The sequence below is a fragment of the Physeter macrocephalus genome, chromosome 8 (assembly GCF_002837175.3).
Source record: "Physeter macrocephalus isolate SW-GA chromosome 8, ASM283717v5, whole genome shotgun sequence".
Classification (NCBI taxonomy): Eukaryota; Metazoa; Chordata; class Mammalia; order Artiodactyla; family Physeteridae; genus Physeter; species Physeter macrocephalus.
In genome coordinates, this window is record NC_041221.1 from 124187213 (window position 1) to 124213617 (window position 26405).

Sequence of the window (26405 nt, forward strand, 5' to 3'; positions counted from 1 at the left end):
GACCCGTGTCCCCTGCATCGGCAGGCAGACTCCCAACCACTGCGCCACCAGGGAAGCCCTGGACTTTCAGGTTTTGAACAGTTGACCTCTTAGCTATTCTTTCATAGGAGGCAGAGGAATTGAAGTGGTGAGAGTGTGAGGGGAGGGTCAGTAATGGAGGCCATGCCAGCCAGGAAGCACCTCACCTGGGCCAGGAGAGGTCAGGTGGTTCTTCCCACTGAGAAGAAGACACCCTCCTTCAAGAAGGGTGAGGACTGTGCCCGAGCCCAGCCAAGGACTCAGCTGCAGAGAGTTCCTCAGGAGAGCTAGCCAAATGGTCTACTTTTATTTTGGTGAAGACCAGCCTGGGGCAAAGGCACTTTTCTTCCACCGTTCAAAAACAAAAACAAAAAGCTTATGACGTGGAGCTCTGCCAAGATAGGGAGGGAAGGAAAAAGAAATCCTGGCTTTTTTTTCAAGGCAGGATGTAATTGATGCTTTGTAGTTTTGTTTGTGCAGCCACTGGGGACTGTTTGGAGGGCTTCCCCGCAGCCCATCACTGCTGTAGGGTTTAATTTTTATGATCGTGATCATCATCCTATAAGCTAACCCTCTAGGTTCAGCTGTCACCTTCCAGTGTAATTGTCTTTGATTGAGGATATTGTGTTGTTATGACATCCAGAGAGCTTCTGAAAGAGATCCCCCAAATTTGCCTTTAGAATTTTAAGTGAGTGCTTATGGGTTGCCTTCTCCGTAAAGGACAAAACTCTGCTCCTTCTGAATTTACAGAGTTAAGGTGTGGCAGACAGAGACATTACCTCTCTCTCTATCCACAGAGGATTTCTTATAGCTTGATCTAAGGAAACTCTTGTCTAGTTGGGGAACTTGGAAGAGCATTTTTCATTTCTTGGCTAGGTTGTATTCTTTGTGAAAACGAGGCTATGTCATTAAGGCCCCAATGACACGTAGATTCATTCCCTGGCACATAAGGGAGACCACAGTGTTTTCATGGGTTAGTGGCTGATGTGCCCTGTCTGTTTCCTTTGATGGGGAATGTGTCAGGCTCCACTGCTGAGGAGGATGGCAACCACGGCCTGACAGGCAGATCTTCAGAACAAAGTGTCAGTCAGTAAATACAGGGCTTCGGAAGCCAGGTGAGTTTTTCACTGAGTTCTGAGAACGAGTTTGTTAAAACAAAAGCAGCTTCCCAGTCTCTGTCTAGGAATTGGATCCATCACAAGTAAGACCCTAGGCAGAGCAAACCTCTTCAGTGTCTATTGAGAACCAGAGTGCACTTTCTTCCATGGTGTGCTCCCTGAGACGTGAGGAGATGACCTCTGCCAGGCTTTGGCCACTGTGCCCACAAAGAAAAAGCCATGTGCAGTGACTGTCCCACCCATTCTTTGTGTCCCAGCTGTTGTTGGCAGCTGAGCAACTAGGGAGAGTGAAGATGCCTGCGGGTTGTCAGTGTCAGGCTTCAAGATCATTGTTGAAGGCCCAGTGGGGACCCCATGTTTAGAGGAAAGAAGTCTAGATGAAGCAAAATTGCTTAAGGAGAGACTGACTTTTGGGACGTTTCACTTCATTGACATGGTTCAAGTTTTACCTTAAATGTACTTTATGCTGACTTGTGGGAGATGGTGGAATCACCCAAGTTTGAAATTCCAGCATTACTCATGAGCGTAGCTGCCCACTTTTAGAATTGTATCATTTTGAGGTAGTTTTTTGTGTTTTCTCATCTTGGTGCCAATGAAAAGCATAAACAGTGATGTCAATCTCAAGGTCAGTGTCACTAATCCATATATATATATATATACTCGCATGGCCTTGGGTGAAACAAATAAATGCTTCTAGAGTGAGGGAGTGTACCTCCCCTTAGAGCTCTACTAGGTGGCCCAGAATGGTGGGATGAGCCATGCATCTGGAGCTAAAAGCTCTTGACCTGAGATCCACGTCTGCCACCGTTTGATCTTAGACACCTAAAAAACTCTTTCATGCCTGATTCCTTATTTATGAGATGAAGAGGTCAAAAAGGCCTTCTGCAACCCCATGGCCTCAACCGGGAAGCCTCTGGGGCGTGTCTGGAGGGCAGGGTGCAGCTGAGCAGGTGGGTGAGACTAGGGTGGGTGAGGCTCGCTGCTGGCAGCACCCTGAGCAGAGCTGCAGCTTCGCAGTGGCCATGGGGCTCGACACCAAATGGAGGAAGCACAACCATGTGACCTACAGAGCTTGCCCCTTCTCTGCCCTGGAGAAGCCGAGTATGAGTTTGGGGACAGCTGCCTTTGTGAAGCTCTTCCTCTGTACTGGCTCCTGGTTTTGGTGCAGCCTGGCTCCAACATGTTGAACTTAAAGCACAACTTTAGCAAAGTCCCTGGGTATAGCTAACTTCAGACCAAATCTAAACTACCTTTTTCTATCCATGATGGATACATTTTCTTCTACTCCATTATGACAGATCTTCAGGAAAACGGGTAAAAATGAATTGTTCTCTCTGTGTGTCTCTCTTTTAAAAATTTACACACAAATTAAAAAAAAGAAAAAGAAAAGGGATTGTTAGCCTTTAAAATCTGATTGATATCTGCTGCTGTTCCCCAAGAGACCCTGAAAAGAGTGTCCAGTGATGGCACAGAGCCCCAGTTCAGGAGTGTGGTGTGGAAAGCCCAGTCCTGCCCCTCTGGGTAACAGAGAGCCAGGATTCTCTAATCCACGCCACATGCGGTGACCTGAGCAGACCCGACAGGACAACAGAAGGCTTGCTGTCTCCTTGCCGACCAGTTGCTCGGAAGCCCTGGTACAGCTGTGGCCGGCTTTGTGGGGAAGTACAGCGGGACTTGATCTTTTAATCTCTTTTCCCCCTTATAGGTATTATAAATAACAACTGGTCTGTAGGAGTACCTGCCAGAAGGGACTGAGATCTGTACTCTGTACTCAAAAAAGCATTGTTTTGTGTCATCTTAACTTCATTAGCCATTAGAGGAGTGGAGGCGGGGGGAGAATAAAACCCCAAAGCAGAGCTACTTGGATTTGACCCAGAAAGTCAAAGTTGAGGAATTTAGAATTGAAATCGAGGAAGGCAAGGTACTCCAAAACCTCAAATTCCTTAGAACTTCTCTTAGAAAGTAAAAAGTGTACACAAGTCCACATCCCTGAGTTCATTCCAAGTTAAACAAGTGAATTGGAGTTTTGAATTCAGGCAGACAGTGAAGAGCTGGGATTCTGACAGGAAGGGTGGCTTCAAAATGTTGGATGCTCTTTGGTTTCCATTTGCTTAAAGTTGAGAGGGAGCTAAATTGTCCATTTTGGTTTCTGTTCATTGGTTCTGGAGGAATTATGATCTGTTTTAGAGCTCTCTAGGAGGGCAGAGAGGTTACATTCTGCCACCTCTCCCCACACCCCGCCCCCCAGCAGAGAAGGCAGTGGTGGCACTTGGCTGACACAGGATCACACAGATGTTATTATGTTTGCTGATGTTTCCCTCCTTCCACCCTTGAGTTCTAGAGACTAGATTAAAGGTCCATGTGTGATCCATGGAAGAATGCATGATGTGTCTTGTAATCATGTAGACAGGTAAAAAAAGAAGCAAACAAGAAGTCCCTACCTCTTGGGCAGATGTTTGTTACTTACTCCTTAGAATTTGGCTTATTTCTAGTTATTTCTTTTTTAAAACTGTGATAACATAGGCATAACATTTGTCATTTTAACCATTTTAAAGTGTACTGTTCTGTGGCATTAAATATACTCATATTGTTGTGCAACCATCACCACCATCCATCTGCAGAACTTTTTCATCTTCCCATACTGAAACTATGCACCCATTAAACAGCAACTCCCTGTTTTCCTGTGTCCCCAGCCCCTGGCAACCACCCTTCTATTGATAGTTTCTGACTATGGATGTGACTACTCTAGGTACCCCATATAAGGGAAATAGTACAATATTTATGCTTTTGTGTCTGCTTTATTTTACTTAGCATAATGTCTTCAAGTTTCATTCATGTTGTAGCATGTTTCAGAATATTCTTCTTTTTTAAGGCTGAATAATATTCTATTGTATAGATATACCACATTTTGTTTATCCATTTATCCATTAATATACATTTGTGTTACTACCACTTTTTGGGTATTGTGAATAATGCTGCTATGACATTGGTATACAAATCTGTTTGAGTCCCTGCTTTCAATTCTTTTAGAGTATATACCCAGAAGTGGAATTTTTGCATCATATGGTAATTCCATGTTTAATTTTTTAGTTAATGGAAACTCCCATACTCTTTTCTACAGCAGCACAGTGTTTTACATTCCCATCAACAATGCACAAGTTTCCAAATTCTCCTCATCCTCAGCAACACTTGTTATTTTCTGGGTTTTTTTTTTTTGATAATAGCAATCCTCATGGGTGTGGAGGGGTATCTCATTGTTGTTTTGATTTGCATTTTCCTAGTGATTAGTGACGTTGAACACCTTTTCCTATGCATATTGGCCAATAGTGTATTTTCTTTAAAAAAATGTCTATTTAAGTTCTTTGCCCATTTTTAATTAGGTTGATTATCTTATTGTTGCTGAGTTGTAGGAGTTTTTGTTTTTCCATATTCTGGATTTTGATCCCTTATCAGATGTATGATTTGCAAGTACTTTTTCCCATTGTGTGGGTTGCCTTTTCACTCTGTTGATAGTGTCCTTTGATGCACAAAAGTTTTTAGTTTTTATGAAATCCAGTTTATCTGGTTTTTCTTTTGTTGTTTGTGCTTTTGGTGTCATATCCAAGAAATCACTGCCAAATTGCTTATATTTATTTATTTATTTATTTATTTATTTATTTAGTGTGTGTGTGTGGTACGCGGGCCTCTCACTGTTGTGGCCTCTCCCGTTGCGGAGCACAGGCTCCGGATGCACAGGCTCAGTGGCCATGGCTCACGGGCCTAGCCGCTCCGCGGCATGTGGGATCTTCCCAGACCGGGGCACGAACCCGTGTCCCCTGCATCCGCAGGCAGACTCTCAACCACTGCGCCACCAGGGAAGCCCGCTTTTAGATATTTTAACATATAGCTCCTTTCTCTGTAATACCACAAAAACCATTACTTGTGTAATTTTATCTTTTGAAGGAATTTTGCTTTGAAATAGCTCTGTTTTTGTTGTTGTTGGCAGATGGACTTGATATAATTTCAGAATTGGTTGATTTCACTTTCACCCTGCTCTATCATCTCTCTTCTCTTCATAAAGGATCACAAAGGCTCATTGTGGATAAAGAGAAAAGAGAGTAAGGGAAAGGCTTAGTTAGAAAAGAGCCTCAATCATTTGTATTATAGGGGCTGAGGAGAGAAAGGCCATATTTCAGAAGTCTGGGGAATATGAGAGGGCCCTTTAGCAGTCACGACTTGCAGGAAGTGTATGACACCAAACTGGACTGCCATTTGTCTGAGAAGTCTGAGATTTATTTCCTAAAGCTCATTTTTTCCCCTCAGGCTGGAAAGATTGTTGAAAAGTGGGCAGATCTTAGCTGCAAACCTCTAGGGAATTGACACTCAGTCTCCACCCCAAGGACAGAAAAAGTTGTTCCATATCTGAAATGCCTCCAAGTGTATAGACAATGAGTTTTTAAAATTTTCATTCCTTTTTAGAAAACACCATACATTCCTTTTATTTTTATTAAATGCTGCTCTGATTCTTCTAATAGCATAGAAAATTCTTTTCCTGCTTGCCAACTTCTCATACTTTACTCACTGTTATTTCTGGGTTATATTCTATGCACAAAGCACCATTGATAGTAACCACACATCCAAAACACCATGGATATTGCTTGGTATAAAAATGCAACTGGGGAGTGCATCATAAATTTAAACAATCTCATCCTCGAAGAGCAAATTAAACACAGAGAGAGAGAAGCCCTGAAGGACATTCTTCTTTACACTTGATTGTTCCACAAGAATATTTACAAGGTATATATGTTGTAGTCTTTTCTCATTTCTTATGTTACAGCCATATGTCACGACTTCTGTAGCATTGGGCCTCTGTTTACTTGAGACAACTCTGGTTAGGAGTATTGGTTTGTTTCCCTACCTGGCATGTGTTCAGGTAAGAGATTTCTTGCTTGTACATCTGGTCTAAAGAATGGTTTTCTGTGCTAGTAATTGTCCCTGTGCTACTGCCTGCACAGGGATACAGAGAGCTGTGGGTGTCTGGATTTTTGCAGTTTTAAAAAGTTGAATGATGGCGTACTTTTTAAAGGCAACTCTTTTCAAATGAACTGCAGTTTAATTAGTAGATCCCCAATGGCCTCCATACACAGACTTGAAGGAATCAGTGAACAGCTTTATTGGGGACAGGAGCAATGGCAATAAGTTTCTCTAATATGTATGTTATAGAATGAGATGTTAAGTTCCTAAAATCCAATTTGGTGGTTGGTTCATAGAGCCCAAGGCATCCAAGGAACTGGTATCCTGAGAAAGCACCTTCGTGGTGTTGCATATTAGCTGCATATTTTAAAGTCATAATTAGCTTGGGAGCTAGCAAATGCATCTCATCTGCAGCATCCCATCATAACTCCTAATTTGAATGTCTGCAAGTAGGCACCACAACAAAGCCAGAACTGGGCCCCTCCTGGTCTTGCCCTGCTCCTTCCTCTCCCCATTGTGCCTGTTTATCATGGGCTGCAGGCAAGTGTGGTGGAGCCTGAAGGAGAGAGAAGCAGAATTCAGAGCGAGTGGCCCAGGCCCGGGTCCCAGCTTAACTGGCACCAGGAAAAATGCCTTCAGCTGGCTCGGGGGCTTGTGCACTCCTGGCTTTGCTTGTTTGCCATGGAAATCCTGGTTGTAACAGAGGCCGCTGCCATTCAGACAGTGAGAGGGAAGCTGCTTTCATGGGGAGGCTTTTTTGGCACCGTGTCCGACATACACTCCAGTCAATCACGGTAAAGTGCCTAATAACAGATGTGGTAATTAAGCCTGAAGAACTCTGTCTCTATTTTTTATTGCAGGGAATAACAAAGTGCCTCATTAAACCTCCAATCACGCTGATTTTTGAATTGGGCATCCTGATGTCATCAAAAATAACATCTCTGCAAGAGCTTTCTTCCTAAGTCTTTATCAGCCTAGGGTGCTGACAGGGACAGGTTGGATCAGTTTTGGTGAGGACAGTTCTGTTCTTTCTGGTCTACCCTTTGCACTCCAATACTGAAGCATATGCAGATTCCTGGGGTACCGTCAGATTCCTTTAAGTACCTTGGATAAAAATAAACAGTTTTAGCTTTTATGTGCTTGTGTGAATATAAAATGCTCCCTGAATCTCTTTGGTCCAAATTATACTGCTTATAGCAAGAAATTAACTTCAGCTTTCAATCCTAGAAAGGTTTCAAATAACCTGAAACCATGGTAAATTACCATATTTTAATAAGATAAATTATCTTGGAAAAGATTTAATTACATCTGAAAAGGTCTGTCTTTGATTGTGGCAGTTTCTAAGGCAAATGTCTTCATTAAGGTTGTTTTCCCTTCTTTCTTTTTTAATGATGAACATGAGTCTGGCTCATCATGGAGAAAATGAATCTAAGAATTTAATAACTTGGGCCAGGTAGAAAAAGTGTATGTCCTCAATAGTAAGAGAACATGGCTTGAAACTCTCTGGAGCACTTCCTGGACTGTTTAGAGCTGGGTCTATGTGATCGTTGGTGCTCTTGGGAAAGACAGCCAAGTGCTCTGCCCATTTTTGATATGTCTCTACATGACTCTATTGGATAGTGTAGATTTGGAAACAGCATTTATATCATGGAGATGATTTTTTATTTGTTTCTAATCCAGTGTGGCCATAAGCATAGAGATGTTTAAGTATTTTGAAAAGGCCCTGGATCCCATTTTATAAAATTATTGACTCATACCTTTGTCTCCTAATGCATAATTTTGAGTTTTTCAGGATATTGCCAAGAGAATCTCTAGTTGATTATATTCTTAAATTTAGCTCTCTTAATCTAATCCAGTGAAGCAGATGATTCATAGAGCATAATCAAGATTTAATTTAACTTCAACCCAGGTATTAATAAAGCATAAACTTGACCTGCTCATCTAATTAGCCTTGAACAAGCAGTTTGTATGTATTTAACATTTGTACACACACATACATGGAAAGGGATACTAATGTTAATGGCACTCCATATTTGTTTATTCAAATGACACCTAATCACTTTTTTTACTACCTTTATCCATTTAGACATTTTCTGCCATTGATGTAAAACATATTTCTTGCCAAATATGAAAGTAGGCACGTGCACACAGACCTTACCACATTAAAATTTATTTTAAGAAACTATCTCTATGTACACCTTGCATCAAAAAGTGAGACCTCCTAGGTACGATAGGAAAGACCTGTGGTTCAAGAGAAGACTGTTGCTAGGATTATTCAGTTGCTGGAAAAGCAAAGCTTTTCTTTAAATAAGATTCCTATTAGTTTTCTTATATTTTCCTTAACAATAGCAAGATCTTCTGGGATGATACAGCTCATGTTTTAGTTCCCGTTCCATTGCTAGGGAAATGTTTCTATAAATTCATAGAGATACCTTTCGGATGAAGTGGAAACTTGGCCAGCAGAGTGGTCCTGAGCTAAAGCGCCACCTCCTGGTGGAACAGATCACTTCAGGGATGGTTTCTCAAAGTTACTCGGGCGTTTTCCCCAGGTATGGATCCCGTTCTCAGTTATTAATCTCTCACCTCAAACCTCTAGACTCATATCAACTGTCTGTGACTCACAGGATACAATCCCCTGACTACTCTTCAGCCTCTCAGATCACTGCTGAAAACAATGTGTATGTTGCATGCCCCACAGCCCCAAGTTTTGACCTATCTCAACTAACAGCCGTTTATTGAACATCTGTTATATTCTTACCGATGGGGAGAGAAGTAGAGATCAAAGAGGAGTGGAATGAAAGACAAGACAAAGACATGGACTCTGCTTTCAAGGAGCTTGTAGTCTAGTTGAGGAGAGGGGGTTGGTTATGTGAAAAGATGACCAGCAGCACAAGGTAACATACAGATGAAGGATGTGGAGAGATGTGGTTCCATCAGAGATTTCTATGCAGCTTTTAGTGAAAAGACCAAAGAATACTTTACTTATGTCCTGAAAATATCATTAATTAGATATGGAATGAGAGAATAAATTATTGCAAAGAGAGAAATAAGTTGACAGGAAGCTTATGTAATGGTTTGAATTTCAAACAGTTAGGGAGGCGTACATGTTGACCCAAGGGAGTCATAGAAATTAATCATAGACCCTTTCAAATTAGCAGAGCAAGAAAAATATAATCCATGCAGGAAACTTTTTCCATCCTCCATAGATTCTTCAATTGAGATAGGCTTCAGGTATAGTTTAAATCCATTATATTTTATTTTCCCTTTTAAAATTAAATGATTAGAAAGTTTAAAACCTTGAACAAATGACAGTAATATAGTTTATAGGGACTTATTCATAAGAAGGAAATTAAGGTATTCAGTATGATGGGGTCATCTTAATCTTGAATGCTTTGTGCTGCCTGTAGTTTCCAATATTTATGATAAAATGAAGATACTACATTAGAGATTTTGAAATTAAAAAAATAGTCAAGGAAGGGTATTTATAATAAAGGCAAAAGAGAAATGACATTTAAAAGATCAAGAATGGAAGAAAGGAAGAGATCTTTTTAAATGTCATAAATTGCAAAGCCTGTGGCCTTGCAGAGTTCAGAACTCATGGCTTCAGTTCAAATACCTTTAGCTTTTTTGGTTCAGATTGCCCTTAAAGAGTTATTAGAATCTGCTTGAAAGTAAAGGCATTAATCACCATGAAACCTGTAACTATATTGATGTTAATGTTACAGTTTATTTATTCTTAGCGTTATACTTGGTGTGCATTTATGCCCACCTGTGCTTTTCATTTTCTTTCCTTATTTGGGTAATATACAATACATGTACATTCGGGGTCCGTTAAAATCTTCTTTTGCTTGTATCACAATGTGACCTTCATCAAAGACCATCAAAGGCCTTAGGTAGTTCTCAAAATTGAGCCTAAAGTTCTTTTCCTTTCTATATTTCAAGGATATATTTAAAATGACTTTATAATGTAAACTTTCCCTTTTCTAAACTATATTTATATTGCACTTCATGAACGCGTTGAAGCAGGGTGGTCCTTCAGTTACTGTAGACTGTAATAATCTGCTAATTATTGAGGGTTTGTTCTGGTGTGTTCCCAGACATTGTTTTTATGATGAAGTTTGATGGGATGGTTCCCTCTACCAGCCCACACAGAAAGGCCCTAGGAATTGTGCTCTTCAGCCATGGGGACTCAACTCTTCCCAAGAGTTCTTAGCACAGCAAAAGGCTGCCATTGAGAGTTTGGTTCCATTGCTCCTTTGCCCCTGACTCCTGTACCTTTCTTTGTTACTTATATTGCATGAATCCCAGTGCATCCTGGTCCCTCTCTTTGCTGCTCCCAAATGTATACTCATGGTCACCTCACTTTGCCCACAGCTGAGATGAATATAGGTCTACAAAAATCATGACCAAATGTAGCCATGTTTGAGCAGGGGTGCTTACTGAGAATAAAGGAATGCCAATGAAAAGAAAACCTTTAGCTTTTAAATGAATTTACAGAATAACTAAGTATTAATTAAGCCCTTGAAAGTGTCCATAGGTTCTCTATAGAAACAACATAATTTTTTTCTCTAATTTTGAACAACTATTTTTCTAGCAAAGGTTTAATTGTTTTTCTATGTTTATATTCGCTAGTATTGTAATCATTTTATTTCAACTCCAGGATTTCCCTTTGTAGTAGTATAGTTTAGCAATTAAATGGGATAAAATCTTGAAATATTATTGAGCCCTCCATATGTGGTAAGAATATGTAGAGATGAACAGTGTACTCTTTTGATATCAGGGAGTTTACCAGCTAGGGGAGAGATGAGTAAGAAAATGGTGAATAAAATAGTGTGTGTTATTACTCTGACAAAGTCCACATCATCTACTCCCTGGATGCCCCAGGGGTTATGAGGGTAAAGAAGGATGTCTAGGTTGGCCTGGGAGCTCTTCTAAGAGGAAGTAACCTTTGATTCTTGCGAACTAGTGAGAATTAAGTTGACCAGATAGTTAAGGGCATTCCAAGAAGAAAGAACAGCATGGGGAAAGACATAGAGGAGTGACAACGTGTAATATTTTGGGAAATTCAAGTAGCAAGTATTGCTCAAGTGATATTTAGAAGTGATATGTACCTGTGGGAATTTGCTGGGTGATAAGGCTCAGTTTGGGCTTTACCACAAAGGCAAGCTCTAAAAATCTTTTAAGTATGAAAGTGTGATGTTCTGATATGTGTTTTGAGAGGGTTGGTGGCAGCATGGAGGATGAATTGGAGGTTAATTGGAAAAAGGATAAATTGATCAAACTGAAAAACTAGTCAAAAGTTAGTGGTTCTAGGTCTTGGTTTTAAAACCTACTTTATCTTTACAACAATAGGTCAAACTAAAGGACCAATACCACAGAACTGTTTATTGCTATAGTTAGAATGAGGAATGAAACTAAGTTAATAATAAATGATAGAGGCATATATTTCTCAACTCTTTATTTTGTATTCCAGTGTTAAAATAAAATTAAAAACTTAATGACTCGGGAAGAGCCCCCCCCCCAAAAAATACTGGCAATTTCCTCATTCCTGATAGAAGTTTTTGATAAGATATAAAAGTGATAACCAATTTAAAATGCTGGGACCATACTAAGTAGATACAGTTGGACTGAAAATGAATTTAAAAGTACATTGGAAAGCAGATAATAATTGCCAAATGCTATGTTAAAAAATAATTATAAAATCATCCTAGAATATACAAACCTTATAAATACTTGCAGTAAGAGATAATGACTCTTGCAGTGATTTTGCCATTGGAAAATTGCCTTAAGCCCTAAAAAGTAATGAAAAATAAATTAATGAGAAACATTTCCCGTAAGAAGATCAAGCATATTTGGCTGAGAATGAGAGAGAAAAATTAAAATGCCCATAAGAGTTGTAAAATTATGCCCTATTTCAAAGTAACAAAGTCCTCCCCCAGAATTTTTTAAAAATAAAAGGTACTTTAAGTTATATAAGAGATGTACAATGGACTCATAGTACATAAAAATTATTAGTTCTTGAAAAACCCATATTTTGAAATATATGTGTTTTCAACAGATTTTTATTTGTTCAATTTACCAATTCGAAATCTTGCTGGAGAAGTCCTACCAGACCCAAACCTTTTTCTTCTTTAAAATAGTTTTCTTTACTTAAATTCTTTATTCAAGCTTACATACTTGACTATTCTCTATACTTTATTATTCTTTAAAGTTATTTATTCATTCATTTGTTCTTCATTCATTCTTTTGCCCTCCTCCCTGTGAGGTGCTGTTCTAAGAACCAAGGATATCACAAAGAACCAAAAAGGCATCATTGCGCTGAGGAATTGGGGGAATGTCCATTTATCTTTCATCAACTCCTTTGCCTCAGCCATTAGCAAAACTTTTATGAGGCCGTGTCTGCTCTTCTCCTTCTATGCAGAGATTGGGTGGACATAACTCATGGTGAGCTCCTCCTCCTTGGAATGAGAAAGGGCATTCACGAGTTACCTGATTAGAGTCTTGGCCATTTGTCAATATTTTAGAGTTAAACTTTTATAAGAACCCCAGGGCCTATAACTTGTATATTTGTATTCTGTTAAGACTGGCATCAGCCGCAGAAAAAAAAAGTAATTTTGTCTTTATTATCTTTGTGTGTAGCAATTCAGAATATTGTGCAAGATAAACTGATAGGATCTTGCATTTTGGTCCAGTATTAGGCTAAGGAGAAGCTATTTATGAAATAGGTTTGTGACCTTGGGCATACACGTAATTTCTCTGGATCACAGCATCATCATCTGTGAAATTAGGGTACTGGACCAGCTTCCTGCTAACGGCCATCTTCACACAAAAGTCGATGAATCATAGGCATTCTGGAGGTTTATAAGAAAGGCAAATGGAAAATGCAACTCTCATTTTAAGTTTCCTTGCCATTAAACCTGCTTTCCTGGCTGATATTTCTGAACAGGAAGTAAACCGAGAGAGAATCAGTGACCTATCTGTGATCAAAATTTGACACTGAGCCAGACTAGAACATCAGTCGCTATACCTTCCTGTCCCCATGGCATCCAGATCCTGGATTTCCCTAAAAATGGCAGAGAAGGACAAATGAGATACAGGGAAATCAGAAGAGAGCGTTATGGATAATGTGAATGAAGGAAGTAGTATGGAGAATGGCTCTTAACTTTCCTATCAATATGAGATTGTTCTCAAACTATTATTCAGGGTCAGACAGGGTCAATTCTTGAATAAAAGATCTGTCTTGATACCACAGGAAGTGGTACTGCTGCTTCAGCATGTGGCACTTCATCTACTAAAACAAAGCCCTATTTTTAAGAGTCATAAAGTTGGGGTTTGGGTTGCGGCTTCTTATATTTGCACATAGATGCTGTTGGTGAGGAAGCGGAAGTGGGAGAGATGGCAGCCCCAGCATTTTCTCCAGAATGTCCTGCCAAGTGCAGCTTTGAGTAATTACCTTCTCCTACTTACACTTCCTCAGCAATTTCCTCACATTTTGTCTCAAATCTTCAAAGCTTTTGCCCATGTGGGCTTAAAACCATGTGGATAAAAGTGTCCAGACTCTTTTGTGGCAATGCCTGCAGCTAGAGATGTCTGTGGTCACTCTGCATCCTGGTCTGGATTAGTGGTTCAGAACTGAGTAACCCTGGGAAGAATGGCAGTGGAGTTCCGCTGTCACTGATTATTTGAAACATCTGTACAGTCTAAACATGGAAATACCTTATGTACTTTCTAATTCACATTTTCAGTTTTGACCAGGAAGTTGCTTGGTCACTTGAAGAATCTAACTTTGAATGAATTTGCACTTCAAGAGGCTCCAAGGCACAGATGGAGTATTATTTTAGGAAGACTATGACTGTTATACCTGATGGAGAGGTATTAATAATTTGACTGGAGTTAAGAAACCTGAGTTCTGTGATCTAGTGTCAGACCACCCACAAGACTAGCTCCGTGATCATGGTCAGGTCATCCTAACTTGGGCCTTCAGTTATTCCATTCATAAAACGAAAGGATTTTGACTGGATTCCATAAAACCATAAACTATAATTTTCTGTTCTATTTTTTAGCACAAACGCTCTGTGGAACCCAGGATATGTGTAGTGCTCTGGAAAATTTTGGGGAGCCACATGAATGTTAAAAACTTCAATTATGTGGCCTGTTATGAAGTATTAAAAATAGAGGAATGGTGTGTGTGCGTGTGTGCGTGTGTGCGTGTGTGTGTGTGTGTGTGTGTGTGTGCCTTAATAGAATCTAGATAGATGCAACTGATAGGAGAATTTTCTAAAATCTTGGTTCCATAGAAATTCTTTTCCTCATGGGGTTTGTGTTCCTCTGTTTTCTTCTCTAAGAAATGATCTTTGAGGAAAGTAAGGCTTGACTTGGATTGCTCAGCTGTGCCTAATGGTGAGTGTCTCAGGAATTGAGGGTTAGCACAATGACCTAGAGTTGGATGAGCAGGTTCCCCTTGTCATGCCAGTGATGGGGGCAGATGAACGTCGTCATCTTTCCTACTATAGCAGCATGCACCATTGAAACGGACCTGCCCGAGAGGAGAGGGACCGTGCAAATACTTAGGTTTCCTGTTATTTTTCTGTCCTCCCCCCAGCCCTGCGTGCAAGGAAAGACCTAAGATGCTGATGACACTCAAAGTATCCTGCTGCACATCAGAGAATTCTACTGCTATTTTCTCCTCTTACCCTTTAATTTGACTTTTCCTTTCTAAAGGAAACTGCCTTATTTTGTCATTCATTCTGTTTCCGTTGGATTTTTTCCTGCTTGTACTGTGTCAGGGGATTGGTCAAACCTGAAATGTCCAGCTTCTTTAATTAGTATTGTTGGTTGAAAGAAAACAAAAAAACAATAGTCTCCCTTTCTTTCTGGGCTGATCAAGTTCTATTTTCTAGTTCATTTTTCTTATACACATTTATTCCTGGACTGCCTGAGGTCTCATGAAGTGTTTGGATATTTTACCTTGAGTAAATCTTAAACCATGATATTCAATGCCATTCCTGACCTGGCTCTAAAATTCCTTTTCTACTCACTTGATTTTCTACTCTGTGCTCCAGACAGCCTTGCGCATTTGCTTTTCCCTCTGGGAAGCTGCTTTCTCTTGCTTTTGCTCCTACTTGTTCCTTTGGGTGCAACCTCCCCTGCTCCATCTACCCAGCACAGCCCTCAATATGCTCTTATCCCCACTCTCCAGCTGGAAATACTTTCTTAACTTCCATACTTATTTTGTAACCTCTTTTGACCCTAATCATAATTTTTATTGCCTTGTTATTACTATCCATATGATACAGCTCTCACATTAGATTAGAAACTCTTGGAGAGCAGAAATGTCCCTGACCAATGTCTGCTGATTGAGAAGACAAATGTTTGTTCTTCAGCAAAGGCTTTGAACAATGTCTATGTGAAACATTGTTAAAATAATTACATTATTAGGACAGTTGATGAAATTTGAATTAGGTCTATAGGTTAGATCGTAGTTTAGCATCAGTATTAAATTTCCTCAAACAGTTGGGTTATACATAGGTGAATGTTCTTCTTTTTAGAAAATGTAAATTGAAGTATTTAGAAGTATTTGCCTATGTACAAATTACTCTCAAATTGTTAAAGAATATGTATATATATTGCCTATATATGTGTATGTAGATAGAGAGTGATAAAGTAAATGTGGCAGAGTGTTAGTAACTAGTGAGTCTGGATGAAGGGCACTCTTTGTTCTATTTTTGTAGCTTTCAAATATATTTGAAATTATTTTAAAATAAAAAGTTAACAAAATGAAATAATTAAATTTTATATGCCATCTAATCAAAGATAATCACAGAAGACTAGGAATAAAGGAACATGTATTTGTAGATGAAAAATTAACTTATGGAAAAGTCTAGAATCCATTCATTTAATATTTTACAAATGACATTGCATAGAGCACGTGATGAACTCTCCAAGTTGTGAAGCAGATCAACTCTTCTGGATAGTCAGATGTTAAATGGTTAAGGTTAAATGGCAGGATAATTTGGGACAGTGCTTTGTGTGGAAAAGCAGCAGATGCACCTTAAAACACAGGTATTGTGAGGTCATGCCTCTAGGGACGCAATAAGTCAAAGTGCAATTAGAAGTTGATGGGCTCTTGCCAGGAGTTCTAATGTAGAGAAAAGATTTCAGAAGCATTGCAGGTTGTTTCTTTTGTGTATAACTGATACTGAAGATACCAACGAAATGGTGGGCACTTTTGAGAGCTATTTTGGATAGACCTATTGAAATATAGGCATATTGGATATCTATTGCTGTGTAACAAATTACCTCAAAACTTAGTGGCTTAAAACAACAAACATTTATTATATCACAGTTTATGTGGGTCAGGAATTTGGGAGAAGCTTAGTTGGTGGGTCTGGCTCAGGGTCTCATGAGGTTGTAGCTGGTATTTCAGCAGGGACTACAGTCTTCTGAAGGTTTGACAGGGGCTGGAGGATCCACTCACATGGCTGATGGAAGGAGGCCTCAGTTCCTCACTATGTCCATCTCTCTATAGGGTTGCTTGAGTGTCTTAATGACATGGCAGCTGGCTTCCTGTAGAATGGTGATCCAAAAAGCAAGATGGAAACTGCAACGCCTTTGATGACCTAGGTTGGAAGTTATACTGTCAGTTTTGCAATATCCTATTGGTTACATAAGTCTATTCATTGTGAGAAGGGTTTACACAAGACAGAATTCATTGGAGGCCATCCGGGTGGCTGGCTACAATGATAGGGCATAATTAGTGCTGCCAAATCATCCTGTTGAAAAAGGGAAAGAAGGAGTGTATCTTATAAAAGGGATAAAGGGGTTTTTTGTTGTTGTTCTTGGACGGGCCAAAAAAATTAGAGATCTTCATGTTGGGAAGAATAGGTAGGAGTATTACTGAGGAATATTAAATTGTAAGAGTTTAGGAAAATAAATATAATTTTATTTACTGAATTCTGGAATGAGAGGTAGTGTTTGAAGTTTTGAAGTTTGAAGTCTTTTTCTAATAAAGAAGAGATGTATTGTTTTCCCAGTAGGAGATAAAAATAGACTGAATCAAGAAAATATAACTGGGATTGAGAATGGTTTAAACCCAAAACAGCTCTCCCAGATATCAACCCTATTTTCTAGTATGTCTCCCAATCCTGCCAATTCTTTCTTTCATTGCTTTCTCACATACTTCCCATTCCTGAGGCTACCACCCTGGGACAGGCGATCCCACGTCACACCCGAAGACACTAACCTCCACTCACTTTCTTTGCCACCAGGAGGCAATCCCTTGGTTGGATTTTGAACACCTACTCTGTGTTAATCTTCAAAACACCTCTTTCATCAAATAATGCACCCTGCTCATAAACTTAAGTGTATTCCACTGCAGACAGAATAAAACCATCTGAACTCCTTAGCCTGGGGCTCCAGACCCTTCATCAAGAAGCTCTACCTTCCTTTCTAGCACTGCTTCTCATGATTCCTTACAAGACCTCCTGCTCTCCACTCTCAAGGCTTGACTCACACTTTTCTCTCTGCCTCGTGGCCCCTCCCCATTGTATTCATTTACCCAAAGGCTTCCTTTAATCCTGATGTGATGATGAGGGCAGATCGCAGATGTTGCAGTCATCAGCCAGCCATGTTCCAATCACTGCTCTGTTTTAATTGATTTCAGGTGAAACATTTAATCTCAGCCAATGAGATTATGCATGTGAGGTACGAGGTAGGCCCTCAGTGATTTCTAGTTTTTCTCCTTTTGGAAATTTTCTTTTCAAATTTGACCTCTTTCATGAGCCTTCACTGCTCACATCGATTTTTCTATCTTCTTAAAACTCTGGCAATTCTTTCTACATTGACTCATTTGACAAATAATTATATTTTATTTATAATCTTCCTCCCTAGTAGATTCATAAGTCATAATACTCCCCACAGCTGCTTGCACTTAGATCCTTAGTGAGTACTGTTTGTGGACTTTTTTCCATATGTTGTAGGAGATGGATTTACAGGGATGTTGTAGAGTACTTTGCAAAATTGATGATGAGCGGGTGACCATGGCCTCCCCAAAACTCTCCCTTAATGCCACCTAGATTACACCTGTGGGGCGGCTGGTTAAGTAGGTGAGGCTGTACCTCTATGTTACCCCAGCAGTTCTTTCAGTCTTAATACTTAATTGTGGCTGCATCCTGCTGCGTTGAGATGGCCAACGGTTGTGGCCGTTCTCCATGCGGTGTGAGCCACTCAGGGTATCTCAGTGCCTGGCAGCCTCAAGGGTTTGCCCAGTTTTTGCTTGATGTGAAGTGCTCAGTGAATGCCAGAACTGATATTAAACACCCACTTCGTGCTAATGTGTTGTGGGTTTTTTTTGGTTGTTTATAAAATCCTTATAAGTTTATAAAATAGGATTTGAGAATATTTTTCTTTTTTTAAATGTTAGTAGCCACACTCATTTAACTTTTATTATTAGAAGCTTCCAAGGAATGCTGGGGGGCTGCCATTACAACATGATTTAGTTTGACTTAGAAGCATATCTTGGTTGTGGTATTTGATGTTAGCAAAATGATGTGAGGATCCTCAGATGAAAATAGATAGCATTGTACTGCTTCCAATGTGTAGTTTATGCTTGAGTAAATTAATATGCTATTAGAATAACTAGCTTTGGGTGGTGAAAATAGAAATCAGGACAGTGCCTCAGGGATTCCTTTTATCAGCGAAGTAGTATTTCCATGGAAGTCCTCGTCTGAGGTTGTTCTTGGGGCAACCAGCAAGCGTTACTCTTTTGACATCTTGACTACCCTGAAGCTGGACCTTTGATACTCTATTCACAGGTTCAGAGCTCCAGGAAGTGTACAGCACATCTGGGCAGCCTTTCTGAGTGATTCAAGGTAAAGCTAGTATATCCTTTACAGATAACGTGATAGAGTGATCAGTAGACTAGGTGACTCTTGGTATCCGGGGGGAAATTGTGAGAATGTGACTGTTCTTAATCAATAAATCACTTTTCATCGAGAGAATGGTGAGAGGATTTTAGAGTAGTGAGCTTGAAAAAACAGTGGGTAAGGGCATCCAAGTTATTTCTATGTGTGCACTTAATGATTCTAGTAAGGAAATAGATTTTAGGGCCAGAAAGAATTGTCTGGAATCATTTATCCTTCTGTTGTTGCAAAAATAAATTAGCAAGTCAACGCCCCATTATTTATTTCTCCCTAACACACTGATAAACTACTCCCTGTCATCACAACTGGGACTCATCCATTGTAAGGATTTTATTCAACCTGATTGTTTACTGAGGTTTTTATAGTAGAATAAGCAAAGCCTGTCTTCCCAGTAGGCAGTAAGAGTTAACTCTGCCTGCTGTGTTTCCTCTTTCTAATAGGAGCACTTTAGCAATGCTAATCAGTTCTACTGATTTTCTGTTTTGATTTTTCCATAATAATTAAGTGAATGATATGGAATGCAATCAAGTTTGGCACTAGGGGGTTCATGCAAATGTCTCTTTATTTTATTTTATTTTTTTGCGGTAAGCGGGCCTCTCACCGTTGTGGCCTCTCCCGTTGCGGAGCACAGGCTCCGGACGCGCAGGCTCAGCGGCCAGCTCACGGCCCCAGCCGCTCCGCGGCATGTGGAATCTTCCCGGATCGGGGCACGAACCCGTGTCCCCTGAATCGGCAGGCGGACTCTCAACCACTGCGCCACCAGGGAAGCCCTCTTTATTTTTTTACATTTAAAATTTTGTTAAACGTAACCACGAGGAAAATTATTTGAAGGCAAAGACTGAGTGGGTAGGGGTAGCTCAATATCCAATTTAGAGTTTTGAATATTTTCAAAATATCTATTTCAAGGAAGCATATCACCACTGTGTTGCCTTTTTTTTTTTCAGTTGAAATAATGCTATTTTTTAAAGATTGTATTTTGTTTTCATTTGCTTTCTAAGATTATAGTGTCAGACAAGATGGCACAGCTTAAAAGAGAAATGAGGAAGAAAAATGTTTATTGAAGTTTTTTCCTTCAGGGTAGACACAAAGGAAAAAAGGTACACACATTTACTCATCAAAACCTATAGAAGAAAACAAATCAAAAAGGGAAAAGGTGTATGAAATGCCTTACCCACTTGTTTTGATTGCCTATCAGTGACAAGACAAACAAAAGGAAGGACCACCCATGTTTCTGAATTTAGGGAGATGTTGCATTTCTATACCCCTTTACAGCTCATTGGCACATTTGTGAAATGTCTTCTCCCCCTACCATGTATCAATATAACATATGAATTATTTCCTCAAATAATTTTAATCAGTTCATGTGTGTTTGCACGATCCTTTCTTCTTGATTTAGCAATTCCTTTTGCTTTGAACATTTTATACTTTAATGTAGATTATTCTAGAACTCAGTTAATTTTCTAATTTTGATTTGGAAAATGCTTTGGGAGTAAGAGACCGAGTGACATATATACAATTTTAAATATACTGATATTTTCCCTTCCATGAATGGCGCTGGCAACTTTGCAGTGCAGTTTGATTTTTCTGTATGCTAAATTTCAGAAGCAATAAGGAGGTGACCAAATTCTGCTTTTTCTTTTTTTTCTGCCATCCCCTTAGTGAGGTTAAACCCTTCACAGGGCCAAGCATCAAGTGCAAAACAAAAAGAGATACCAAATTAACGCTAAAATTTTTACATTAAAAGAGAACACAGGGACTTCCCTGGTGGCTCACTGGTTAAGAATCCGTCTGCCAATTCAGGGGACACGGTTCGAGCCCTGGTCCGGGAAGATCCCACGTGCCGCGGAGCAACTAAGCCCGTGAGCCGCAACTACTGAGCCTGTGTGCTGCAACTACTGAAGTCCACGAGCCTAGAGCCTGTGCTCCACAACAAGCAAAGCCACCGCAGTGAGAAGCCCATGCACCGCAACGAAGAGTAGCCCCCACTGGCTGCAACCAGAGAAAGCCCACGGGCAGCAACGAAGACCCAACGCAGCCAGAAATTAAATAAATAAATAAATAAATTCATTTTTAAAAAAAAGAGAGAGAGAACACAGCCTCTTCCTTTTTCTTGGCAGTTTGATTCATTGCTTCCAGCAATTTCCAACTTTACAGACTAAACATTTCTAATTGGGAAATGGGTGGTTTGAGTCTGAGTTGGTGACTCAGGATATAAACTTTCCAATTTGGGGTAATTGTTTGTGAGTAGTTGGCAGATTACTGCTGACCAGCTCTTGTTTTGTCTTTAGGAAAGAATGAAAGTTAGGATACGTATTTCACACTTCATTGAAACAGAATACTTACCTGACATAGATAAGGCAATGAGACAGAGAGATATTTGCCATGCTTATTTATCACAACCAAAATATAAAAGGTTTACTTTTTTTGATGGATGAGGAAAACATCACAGTATATTATATGTCCTTAACTGTGAAATGGGGAAGATAAAAATACCTACGTAAGTTACTGTGCAGATTAAATAGGTAATTCACGTAAAAGATTCAGCACTGTGCCTGGCGCAGAGTAATAGGTCAGGAAATGTTAGCTGTTATTGTTTATCTGTATCATCATCATCATTACTTTGTATTTATTTCTGTTAAATAGCATAGCTTTTTTTTTAACATCTTTATTGGAGTATAATTGCTTTACAATGGTGTGTTAGTTTCTGCTTTATAACAAAGTGAATCAGTTATACATATACACATGTTCCCATATCTCTTCCCTCTTGCGTCTCCCTCCCTCCCACCCTCCCTATCCCACCCCTCTAGGTGGTCACAAAGCACCCAGCTGATCTCCCTGTGCTATGGGGCTGCTTCCCACTAGCTATCTATTCTATGTTTGGTAGTGTATATATGTCCATGCCACTCTCTCACTTTGTCACAGCTTACCCTTCCCCCTCCCTACATCCTCAAGTCCATTCTCTAGTAGGTCTGCGTCTCCATTCCCGTCTTACCCCTAGGTTCTTCATGACATTTTTTTTTTCTTAGATTCCATATATATATGTTAGCATATGGTATTTGTTTTTCCCCTTCTGACTTACTTCACTCCATATGACAGACTCCAGGTCCATCCACCTCACTACAAATAACTCAGTTTCGTTTCTTTTTATGGCTGAGTAATATTCCATTGTATATATGTGCCACATCTTCTTTATCCATTCATCTGATGATGGACACTTAGGTTGCTTCCATCTCCTGGCTATTGTAAATAGAGCTGCAATGAACATTTTGGTACATGACTCTTTTTGAATTATAGTTTTCTCAGAGTATATGCCCAGTAATGGGATTGCTGGGTCATATGGTAGTTCTATTTGTAGTTTGTTAAGGAACCTCCATACTGTTCTCCATAATAGCTGTATCAATTTACATTCCCACCACCAGTGCAAGGGGGTTCCCTTTTCTCCACATCCTCTCCAGCACTTATTGGTTAACTACTGTTTTTTGATTCTTACAAAACTGCAGTCATCCAACATTAGAGAAACATCTAACCTCAGACAGTCCCATAAATATGTGTTATAACTATTTTTTAAATCCTTATATCTTCTGCCCATTTTTGGATTGGGTTGTTTGTTTTTTTGTTATTGAGCTGCATGAGCTGCTTGTAAATTTTGGAGATTAATCCTTTGTCAGTTTCTTCATTTGCAAATATTTTCTCCCATTCTGAGGGTTGTCTTTTCATCTTGTTTATGGTTTCCTTTGCTGTGCAAAAGCTTTTAAGTTTCATTAGGTCCCATTTGTTTATTTTTGTTTTTATTTCCATGTCTCTAGGAGGTGGATCAAAAAGGATCTTTCTGTGATTTATGTCATAGAGTGTTCTGCCTATGTTTTCCTCTAAGAGTTTGACAGTTTCTGGCCTTACATTTAGGTCTTAGCATAGCTTCTTTAATTATATAATGTTAAGCTTCAGATTTTACAACTTCATGATGGTTAGCCTGTGAGAAACATCAGTAATTTGAATTAATTTATAAGCAATATTTTGGCTACTCATTTATGCTTTATATGTTGGAATTATTTCATGATGATTGAAATCTCTCAAAGATTTCACTACCTCTCATAGTGGCTTACACTATCTTTTAATTATCCTACAAATCCATGATGTTTATTCCTTATTCCAAATCAAACATTTTCTTTTGTTTTAGACTTTGTGGATTTAGAGATAGGTAACTTGTCATAATATACTTAATATACTTGTGCTTATAACAATCTTGATTTTAAAGAACTTAATACTTCCTCATTTAATCTATTGTCTGGAATCTGAAGGATAAACTATTTCCTAAGGTTAGGTGTTTGCCCATATTGTTGTTTATTATTTGTTTGTTTTAAGATAAACTTACCTTTTAAAACCACAAGATTATTATTCTATGAATTTGGTTTCCAGACACTAAAAACTGGTAACCTCATGGTGTGGAAAAGTAGTACAACTTCTCAAAATGCCAGCTCTCACCCAGAAAATAACTGCTTAGTCCCATAATCTGACCAGTTGTTACTAGTTTCACCAGTTTACCAACAGGCAGGCTAATGCTTGTTGTTTTTTTTTTTTTTGGCCTCGCAGCATGTGGGATCTTAGTTTCCTGACCAGGGATTGAACCTGCGCCCCCTACATTGGAAGCGATGAGTCTTAACCACTGGACTGCCAGGGAAATCCTGGATCAGCTATTTCTATGTCCATTTTTATAATGATTATATAAAATCATTTTATATAGTGTGACAAACTTTTCCTCCTCACTAAGGGCCAAGTTCCCCACACCCCTGGCCCTCCCCTGCCTCCCAGGAGGAGGGCTTCTGTGCTTGCATCTCCATGAGGGGCTCACCCTCCACCCAAGGGGCTGTATCAGGCATCCCTCCTCACTCTTACTCCCACATCAATCACCAAGTCCTGTCTATTTCACCTCCTGAAAAACTCCCAGAGTCACTCAGTTCCCTGCAGCCCCAGTGTTACTTCCTTATTTCACTCGCAGTTGTGTCTCACCTGACCTCCCTCTAATAGTCTCCTCCTGCAGGTCCCTCACCCCCTGAAGCCAGGGATCTTTCGAATGTCACCCTGTAGCCCTTCCTAGCTCTCTGTAATCCTCGGATGAAGTTCACATACTTTGCAATGTCTTATAAAACCCATGGTGATACGCCCCATATCTTTCTCCAGCTGAGCTAGTTTGAGCTCTCTAAGTGTGCCTTACCTTCCCTCACCTCCATTCCCTCTGCCTGGAACATTCTCCTCCCTCTTCTTCTGTCTCCTTTGCAGGCCTAACTCTTCTGAAGATACGTTGCTGATTGTTTTTCCTTTTTGGTCTTTCTTCCTCTCGATAGTAATACCAGGTTCATTTTTTCTAACACTGACCGCCAAACACCTTTACACTTTTTTCTATACACCTATGTAGAAACCTCTATAAAACAGCTGGTTTTGTCTCTGTTCAGCAGATGGGGAGACAGAAGCACTAAATATAAGAAATGTAAATCACGATTATTAAATTATAAAGATCTTGATGGGCAGGGACAGAAAGTAGATGTGTGTTTTATGTCCAGTGTTTGCACGGTGCCTAGGATAGAGTGGGCATTCAGTGTACATTGAATGAATTATTGAATGACTCTCAGTTTAAACCTGAGGTGCCTCTCTCTTGAGTCAATGGAGCTTCTGTTTCATTATTTATCCTCTAGGACAAATGAGGCCAGATTCCTCTGTGTGCCCTCTTCTTCCAGAAGGGAAATATGCCTGATGAGAGAATCTGGAAGACTGTGTTGCTCTGAGCTGTTTGGGTAGATTCCTTTAACGTTAGCTGGCATGGATGAGAAGGTCTCTTGTTATGGTGGCAATTAATGATGATTTGCACTTTTTAGTAATTTACAAAATGGTGGCCATCCTGACAACATAAGAAATATCTCTCTCTCCTGGACCATGAAAGCTGGTGACCCATCTTAAATCCAAGACTTGTTATGCATGTTTCAGCCCTAGTAACAACTGGTACTGAATAGTTGACATACTCAGAAGAATTCTGTTTCGGTCATTTTAACGCATCTTTAATTTGAATTTTTTTTCTTGTAGGTTGTTCTTCAGAAACAATGGTTATTTCTTTGAACTCATGCCTGGGGTTTATCTGTATACTGTTATGCCACTGGATCAGGACAGCATCATGTCTGAACCTTGAAGACCCTAATGTGTGTAGCCACTGGGAAAGGTAATGGTTTTGAAAGTAGTCTGAGAAATAATTTCTGATAGATTCCTTTATATACTCTCATTATCAGTACCATATATAAAATTAGAATTTGAGAAGATTATAAAATTACTTATATGTAAAAATCATTAGTTATATGTAATAATTAGTATAATTCACATTGGTCTTAGAGAATATATATTATGTGAAGAAAACTTGATATACTGATTCTAACACAGGTGCAGTTGTAAGACCAAGAAAACATTAATAGATCGATTAAAATGACCTCCCTAAGGTCTTCTCCCTGCTCTGTATCTATTTGCAATAATTTGGTGGAACTGGACTTATGCATGGGAACCAATGAGGGAGCAGTGGAAGACAGTGTAGAATAATATCCTAGAGTGTTGAAATGAATGGCATAAAAAATTGTGCAGTAGGTGGCCTGAAAGGGAGACATGATTTCTGGAGGAACTGGCAAGTCTTCATGGAAGTATTGTCCCCTGAGATGTCTTTGAAGACCTGAATAAGACGAGTAGATGGCAGTGATTGGGTGGGGTTCTAGGATGGAAGGTAGTTTGAAACCAGTGCCATGCAGACCACTAAGGGCTGTGCCCAGTAAAACTAGAGTCAGTACAGGATTGAGGAGGGCAAGATTGAATAGATTATATGAAAGCAGATGATGTGATTTGCAGTAGGAAATACAGAGGAAGTACAAAATAATAGGTCATCTTATAGTCCCTTTCGGAACACAGAAATAGCACAAACCATTTAGTGATACTACAGTGCAGTCAAATGCAGTTTACTGTGCTCTCACGTGCTACTTGCATTCCTAGGAAAGTGTGTATCTTTATCCGAAATTAACATTGCACTTGCAAGTTTTTCAAGCAAATAGAAGGTGTCAAGTACTAGAGATTAATACATATTTTAAATAGCTGTAACTTCAATGACATCAAACTCTTCGTCTCTTTTTCCTGTCATCCTCAGCATCATGATGAGTACACCACAGAGTAAATATTCTAATCGCTGTGTCACCCACTGGTGGGATGCACAAAGCTCAGAGTCTTTCAAGCACAGCAGCTGTATTATTCTAGGGGCACACTGGTTCCTCACTCATAGAGTTATTTTTCGGTGAGGGCTTGTCCCCATCTCCGCTGGCAGTATTACATTCAGGGTAACAAAAACATATTTTCCTGATCGATCAATAGAGTTATG

The 26405-nt window shown here is 39.6% G+C and overlaps 1 protein-coding gene across 8 annotated transcripts in view; it reads left to right on the forward strand.

Annotated features, from left to right (window-relative positions):
• The window catches only part of MEGF10 (multiple EGF like domains 10), a 163801-nt gene that overhangs the window by 14838 nt on the left and 122558 nt on the right, over positions 1-26405 (forward strand). For 7 of the 8 annotated variants that reach the window (XM_028493187.2, XM_055086732.1, XM_028493183.2 and 4 more), the window contains one exon: positions 25085-25217. In XM_028493187.2, coding sequence (XP_028348988.1) covers positions 25102-25217 — 116 coding nt within the window. In that variant the 5' untranslated portion in view covers positions 25085-25101. Of the gene's footprint in view, positions 1-18926; positions 18959-25084; positions 25218-26405 lie in introns of those variants that run through there. The other variant, XM_028493186.2, reaches the window with a different exon arrangement.